At 47.5% G+C, this 8,173-nt stretch overlaps 1 pseudogene and 1 gene segment (V, D, J or C); both read left to right on the top strand.

Annotated features, from left to right (window-relative positions):
• Positions 1-640: 640 nt before the first annotated feature.
• Positions 641-6,105, top strand: LOC117020015 (immunoglobulin heavy variable 4-59-like). The segment is given in 4 exon segments: positions 641-682; positions 2,662-2,713; positions 2,791-3,095; positions 5,992-6,105. Coding segments are annotated over 4 exon segments (513 nt in total).
• An 802-nt stretch (positions 6,106-6,907) lies between these two features.
• Positions 6,908-8,173, top strand: part of LOC117020014 (immunoglobulin heavy variable 2-5-like) — a 4,863-nt pseudogene continuing 3,597 nt past the window's right edge.

Here is an 8,173-nt window from a genome sequence, read left to right as displayed (position 1 = left end):
TGGACACAGCAGTAATTTAATGCAGATCTGAGTGAACAGTTTGTGCTTGGGTCTGTCCCTGTGTTTGTGAGTCCATTCGCGTGTGTGTGTGTGTGTCTGTGTGCGTGTGTATGGGAGAGGTCAAATTTCAAGGTAATAATAGTTTCATTTGTATCTGTCACCAGTCTATCTTTTGATACGGGAAAAAAACAGCGCAAGGAGCAGCTGCTGGGAATGCAGAAAGGCACCTCCTGCATCGTGTGTGTTCATGCATTTTATCACCTTATCTACTTTAACAGGTTTCCACATCTTTACACACCTTTCCTGCTGGGGAGAGACAGCTCCTCGTGAGCACCCAGTCCTCAGAGGTAGCACAGCCCAGGCTGGAGCAGGCCTTTCACACACAAACTCACCCACCCAGAGCACCGCCTCTCTCTGGCCCGCACACCAGGACACACTTCTCTGCCTTCATCATCCCAGGCCCAGGTGCCCGGCACAGGGACACACCCCTCATGTCTGAGCCCACTGACATTACTCAACCTGGTCCATCCAAAGCTGATTACCTGCCGGCCCCTCCTTTCCCAGGGAAAGGCCAGTGAGACCAGGTCCTCAGCTGCCCCTCGCTCCCTGTCTCCTGCCTGCTGACCACCCTGGTCCTTCCATGTGGTCTCACGTGGCCCCGAGCTTCCTGTTTGTAGGACCTGTGAGCGTGATAAACTCTGTTTTCCCCTGATCCCCTCCTGTGCGTTCTCTGGTGGCCGTGCCTGACTGACATCTCATGGAAGAATGCAGACAATTGGTACTAAAGCAGGAAGGTCTAGTATTGAGGGGGGTCTTAGAGACGCCCCGTAAGTGCTTGTCTTCACAATTGCACATCTCGATTGGGCACAGCAATCGATTGGAAACCTCGATGTCACGTGGGTTTCCTGTGTGTGTCTCTGTGCTGCTCTCTGTGGCCTCATTTGGAAAGAGGCAACACCTCCTGTCCTAAACTGTAGGCAAAGGTAGGAGTCTGTTTGAGGTCAGGGTGTTGTGTGGTCTGAGCAGCTGTCCAGAAGCCTCTGGAGCTGAGCCCAGACTCTGGGAACCTCCCTGAGTTGAGAAGAGAGAGAACAGGCTCAGCCCTGTCCTGGGACAGCTTCATTGACCTCCAACCTATGTCACGAAGGGCCAGCGGTCAGCACACCCCAGCCCTGGGTTTCAGAATAGACAGTGGGGAACGAGGAGGCTGCAGGTCATGACACATGTCCCTGAGTCATCAGTGACCCCACAGCCGACACCACCTGTCCCTGACGTCCATCAGAAAGGGATGGGGGACCCCAGTCCTCAGACCAGGATGTGGGCTCCCCGGGACCTACAGATGATTGACATGGAGACAAAGATCTGCCTGCAGCCCTTCTCAGGATGCCCCAGAATCCAACCCTGCCCAGTGTTCTGTTGTTTTAGTTACTACTGAAGAGTTTCTGAAAGTGGGAAGAGACTTGTGAAGTGGCTGCAATAATCAAGACTGTGTGTCATTGGTGTAGGGAGAGACACACGTCAATGGAGCAGAATGCGTGGGACCTTGGATAAGACAAGGGTTTCCTGATGTGACACACAAAGCACGTTCTTTAAGAAAGCATGTGCCTTTTCTGTCTGACTTATTTCGCTTAGCATTATAATCTCAAGATCCATCCATGTTGTCACAAATGGTCCTATTTCATCTTTTCTTACCGCCGAATACCATTCCATTGTGTATATATACCACAACTGCTTTATCCATTCATCTATCAAAGGACATTTTGGTTGTTTCCACGTCTTGGCCACCGTAAATAAAGCTGCAATAAACACTGGAGCACAATTGTCACCCCAATAAACTTAAAAAAATTTAAATTTAAATTTAAAAAAATCTACATAAAAAAGAAAGAATAAACTTTATTGGGAAGAAAAAAATGTGCCAATTTTTATAAAAGTAATTTTTGATACTTAAAATTTTATTTCAAGCAAATTAATATAAAAACCACATTACAAACTACACTAAGATAAATATCTTATGAAGCAGTGTATAGAATATGGAAAGACTGTTTACTGCTCATCAAGAAGTGAGACAAACCACAGTATAAATGTGCAACTGCTTTAATGATTAGCATCCAACCCTGAGTGTGCAGGGAGTCAGTTACTTAGAGAAAAATGAAGTCACATGAGCACAAAAGAAGTAGAGGTGGGAAGGACTGTTTGTGTTTCTGATATATTTACAGGAAATTGACATCAACATTTTATTTTAGTTGAATTTTTATCTATGAACATTTGGAAACTGTGAATATGTTTAATGTGTTGGTTGTAATAATGTGTCTGCACGGAATGCTAAGAACTTTAATAGTTATTACAAATACCGATAAGTTTTAAAAACTGGTGATCTACTCACAAAAGTACGGCAAGTCTTTGACCTTTTTCAGTGTATCTTATAGACCAACGGCTCTTTCATCCCTGACTCAGAGGCTGTAGGAATTCAAGAGAGAGACCCTACTGGGCCCATAAGGACCAGGGGAGCCTGACTCAGTCCCTCCCCACTTATAGGAACAGGCTGCCCCACATGCAAATTTCTCCCCAGGCTCCAGGGTAAAACCCTCCTTGGGCTGTGAGCTCCCAGCTCTCTCCTCACACAGGGCTGAGGTCTCTGGGGAAGGCAGAGCTGTGGTCTAGAAGAAGAGGACACTGCTGGGTCTTCTCCTGTGCCTGGTGACAGCCCCCCAAGGTCTCAGGTGTCAGACACGGGTCTGTGGGATGGATGTGACTGCACGTGAGTGACAGACTGATCCTCCTTGTCCCCAGGTGTCCTGTCCCAGGTGCAGCTGCAGGAGTCAGGCCCAGGACTGGTGCAGCCCTCGCAGACCCTGTCCCTCACCTGCACCGTTTCGGGAGGCTCTGTCACAAGCAGTTACTACTGGCATTGGATCCGCCAGAGCCCTGGTAAAGGGTTGGAGTGGATGGGGTACTGGACAGGGAGCACAAGGTACAACCCAGCGTTCCAGGGCCAAATCTCCATCACGGCTGACACATCAAGGAACCAGTTCTCCCTGCAGCTGAGCTCTGTCACTTCCGAGGACACGGCCGTGTATTACTGTGCGAGGAACACCGTGAGGGGAAGTCAGTGTGGGCCCAGACACAAACCTCCCTGCAGGTGACAGGGGCTCTGGGCTGCAGGACGCGCTCAGGACACCAGGGGGCGCTCCAGACCCACTGAGAACAAGTGTGCACCTGGAGGGAAGGAGCTCTTTGTTGGGAGCAGGGATTCTTCCTCTCAAAGCTCTCAGCTGACGTCAGGAAAATAATTGGTTCTTCTTTGTGGCTCTGTTTTCTCATACTCTCACTCAGACAACAAGTGATGAAGCGACACGTCTGGTTTCAGATGACATATCAACAGTGACTGGGGACCACTCCTTCACCAAGTTCCTGAGTGTCCTTATTCTTTCTTGATAAAACGACCATCCTGAAGGCTCTTCTAGAAAGGAGGCAGATGAGCTCTTGCAATTTTCCGTAAAATGTTATGTTGAGCTCTTCAATACACAACAAAATGTGCCCCAGAGTGTGTCTGCTCACACAGGTAGTGATCAGGTTTCACGCTGTTCTCATGCTACTTGATCAGCACACACCACACACACACACACACCACACACATACTCACACACTCAGACACACACGTTTTAGAAAAACAAATGCATTCATACATGCACAATCACACAGAAATGTGTTCTGAGGGCACATGATGCTGTATATGATTTCCTCTGAACGGTGTCCCGATGCCTCCTGCACAGTGATGTACAATGTGCAATGTTCTCAGGGCAGACGGCCCGTCCTCCTGATATTGCCGCTACATGTAGCTCATAATGACCATTTACTAGGATTCGCTTTATTTTTACCCACTACAGTAACAACTATTATAAATAAAATATTTCTCCATATCTTCAGAAATGCTTACCACATAAGTTTTGATAATATCCATCATCTCATATGGAAATAAGAAAAGAGAAGAAAACAAAGAAAAGAACAAGGAGGGAAAGTGTGTTTTCCGTGTGCTGAGTACTCTGAGGGTCGACTCCCTCACCAACGTCCAACACAGCACACAGCAGTGTTCACTGCAGCCAGCGAGTTGTCCACTACATCCCGGCGCTCACTTCTCCTGTAACTGGAAGTTTGTACCTTTTCATCATCATCACGCACTTCTCCCACTGCCCAGCCCCCACCCACGGTCATGACACATACGATCCCTTTTTGTGGTGATTCTCTTAGATTCCACACATAAGTTAGGTCATACAGTGTTTGCCTTTCTCTGTGTGACTTACATAGTTTACCGTTATGCCCTAGAGGTCCATTTACGTTCCTGCAAATGGCAGCATTTCCTTCTTTTTATGGCTGAATACTATTCCATTACACATACTTTATTCACTCACTTGTTGATGGACACTTAGGTTGTTTCCATGTCTCGGCTATGGTACATAAAGCTTCAGTAAACATGGGAGCACAGATAACTCTGCGACATGGTGACTTTGTTTCATTCAGATAAATACCCAGAGGTGGGATTGCTGGATAGTTTTATTTTTAGTATTTTGAGGAACCTGCATACTGTTTTCTGTAGTAGCTGCACCCATTTATTTACCAACAATAGGACATGAGAGTTCCCTTTCCTGTACCTCTGTGCCACCATTTATTATCTCTTTTTGTTGTTGTTAATACAGATTTGTTACTTTTTTATGATTATGCTATTTTGTTTTCTGGGTTTCAGTTTTAGAGGTTCTTTTACAATCTAGACAGTATCACACTATCAGATATATAATTTCCAATTATTTTCTAGGATTCAATAAGTTCCTTTTCATGATGTCCATTGTGTCTTTCTACTGCACATACAATTTCGAGTTTCATCTATCCTGATTTGTCTAGTTTTGTGCTTGTAGCCTGTGTTTTCTATCATATTGAATAAACTATTGCCAAATCCATTGTCATGAAGCTTTCCTTTGTGTGTTCTCTAGGGATTTTATGCTTTTACGTCTTATATTCGGGTCCTTAAACCATTTTGAGTAATTTTTGTATATGGTATATGATGGGGTTCAGTCAAATTCTTTTGCAGGAGGATGTCCACTGATCCCAGCACCATTTCTTGATGACACTGCTCTTTTTCCATCAGGTGCACAATCAATGCACGAAAATAAAATGACAAAACTCAGCATGGTTTTTTATTTTAATATCGTGCAACACAATGGGAATAGAAGGAAACTGTGACATATAATACAGCCCCTGTATGAAGTGCACACATAACTTCATGCTCCACAGTGAAAGAATAAGATCTTTCCCTCGAAGACGAGGAGAAAGACAAAGATGCCACACTCTCCACTCCCATCCATCACAGGGGTGCAGGTCAGAGCCAAAGAAATTTCACCAAAAAATCAAATGAAGTCTCCAAATTGGAAAGGAAGACGTACAATTAGCATTGTGACACAGGACATGATGTCATATGTGGAATACATTTTACCCCATTAATTAAATGGAGTTTCCCTCAGCAGAAGAGTTTAATGTGTGTGTGGATTTGCTTTACATTGTATATGAGTTTGCTGCATTCACTGGACACAGCAGTAATTTAATGCAGATCTGAGTGAACAGTTTGTGCTTGGGTCTGTCCCTGTGTGTGTGAGTCCATTCGTATGTGTGTGTGGAGGGGGGGCCACATTGCAGGGTAATAATATTTTCATTTGTATCTGTCACCAGTCCATCTTTTGATAACAAACAGTTTTATTTGAGAAACTCTCCTTGTTACGTGCAATTACCTCACTTCAAAGAAAGCAATTTATTCGAAGCAACTCCTTCTTACATCATAAATTAAGTGTGTAACCAAATGTAGGCCCATATGTTCTTCCCAGGATTCTGAAAGATGGATTGACCCGAGGATATAGGGAACTTAGTTGTCACCGGGTCATTCTGTGAGAGGCAGTGACATAAGTCCATGGGCTTATCAGGTGTGACCCTTGACTGACACTGCAGCCCTTTGCAGGCTTCCTCCAGGCTCTTCCTGACGCTGAGTGCACTGTGCCTGTGCAGTATTCTAATCGCACTGTCACTCAGGCACTGTTTCGTGCTCTTGGCCCCGAAACCTGAAGCAATAGACCCCACACAAACCACACTGTCTTTAATCACGACAGAACTGTGGGTTCAGAGCAACATTACAGGACAGGGAGTGACCACAGTTATGGAAAATCATGGAGCTCAGAACGGCCAGCACGGAGGAGCATACAGAGCACTGGATGCCCTAGAATGTCGGGGTCACGGGTAAGAAGAGCGGAGGCCGACGTGAGGTCACTGAGCCCACAGAGGTGACTGTGCCCCCTGACGAGGTCCATGTCGGGACCACCCTGTGGGATGCACACGCAGTGGGAACACGCCCAGGAGCTGCACTTGTTCACACAGTAAGTGTGAGTGATGTGTCCACTGACCCTCCGTCTCCTAACCACAGGGAAGCTCGGACACGACAGCGGGCTCAGCCTCCTGCTCTGCCCAGGCTCACACCCCAGCCCTGGAGGCAGGAGGAGCACCGTCCGGCCAGTTCTCCACTCCCCCTCCTGTAGGACAGGACCCCCAGGGCGAGGGTCCCTGGAGGGGCGTCCACGCAGAGGACACTGTCTGTGGGAAGACGGGTGTCACAGCCCAGACTCCATCCACACACTGGGCACTTCTGAGGACTTGTCTCCTGACACCCAGTCCTGAGTCGGGTCCCCATGGAGAGCAGACGTGGAGCCCACACCCAGGGCTCGCTTCTCCTACAGGACAGACTCGCTCCCCTACTGCACAGACCTGAGTCACCCATAGGGGTCAGCACCATGTGACACCACGCAAATCTCCCCATCCCCCTTCTTGGATTGAAAAGCCGAGCCCTGGCCTGGGGCAGTGACTGTGCCCCACCATGGACACGCTCTGCTCCACTCTCTTGCTGATGACCGTCCCTTCCTGTGAGTTCTCTGGTCAGGACCTCAGGGATGGAGAGACTCCAGTTTTCGTCCAGAAGTACCTTCACCTTTCTCGTGCTTTCTCCACAGGGGTTCTGTCCCAGGTCACCCTGCAGGAGTCGGGTCCTGGGCTGGTGAGACCCACCCAGACCCTTATGCTGACCTGCTCCTTCTCGGGGTTCTCACTGAGCACTAGTGGTATGGGTGTGGGCTGGGTCCGTCAGCCCCCCGGGAAGGCCCTGGAGTGGCTTCGCAAACATTTGGTGGGATGATGATAAGTATTACAGCCCATCTCTGAAGAGCCGGCTCTCGATCTCCAAGGACACTTCCAGAAACCAGGTGGTCCTAACAATGACCAGCATGGACCCTGCAGACACAGCCACGTATTTCTGGGCACGGAGGCACAGAGACACAGCCCAGGGGGCTCCTGTACAAGAACCCAGGCTGGGCCTCAGCTGGGCCCCACTGTCTGCAGCACAGGAACATGTGGCACATGGCATTTCCTGCCAGGCTCTGGGGTTCCTCCCCACCCACAGCCTCAGAGCCCCATCTTCCTATCTCTTCTCTCCTTAGAAGACCCACGGCCCTGTGAGTGCTGCATGCAGGTGAGAGGCTCAATTCTGTTTCATCAGCATTCAACCTGACAAGGTCAGGTACGTAGACACAAGGTCACCCACAGAATGCCGCTGTTTCATGGGCTGCTGTCCCTGCACGTGACAGAATACAAATAAACACAAGGTCATCTTTGATTAAAATGTGGATTTCCTGAAATCATTTATATGTAAAGACACGTGTGCTCCAATGTTCATTGCAGCTTTATTTACAGGTGGCCAAGACAAGGGAAACAACCAAAATGTCCTTCGATAGATGAATGGATAAAGAAGTTGTGGTATATATACACAATGGAATACTATTCGGCGGTAAGAAAAGATGATATAGGAACATTTGTGACAACATGGATGGATCTTCAAAGTATAATGCTAAGCGAAATAAGAGAGAAAAAGCAGAGAACCATATGATTTCACTGATATGTGGTATATAGACCAAAAACAACAAAAGAACAAGACAAACAAGTGAGAAACAAAAACTCATAGACACAGACAATAGTTTAGTGGTTACCAGAGGGTAAGGGGGGTGAGGGGGTGGTAGATGAGGGTAAGGGGCATCAAATATATGGTGATGGAAGGAGAACTGCCTCTGGGTGGTAAACACACAATGGGATT

Source organism: Rhinolophus ferrumequinum, unplaced genomic scaffold (assembly GCF_004115265.2).
Source record: "Rhinolophus ferrumequinum isolate MPI-CBG mRhiFer1 unplaced genomic scaffold, mRhiFer1_v1.p scaffold_56_arrow_ctg1, whole genome shotgun sequence".
NCBI lineage: Eukaryota > Metazoa > Chordata > Mammalia > Chiroptera > Rhinolophidae > Rhinolophus > Rhinolophus ferrumequinum.
This window is presented reverse-complemented; position numbering and strand designations above follow the sequence as displayed.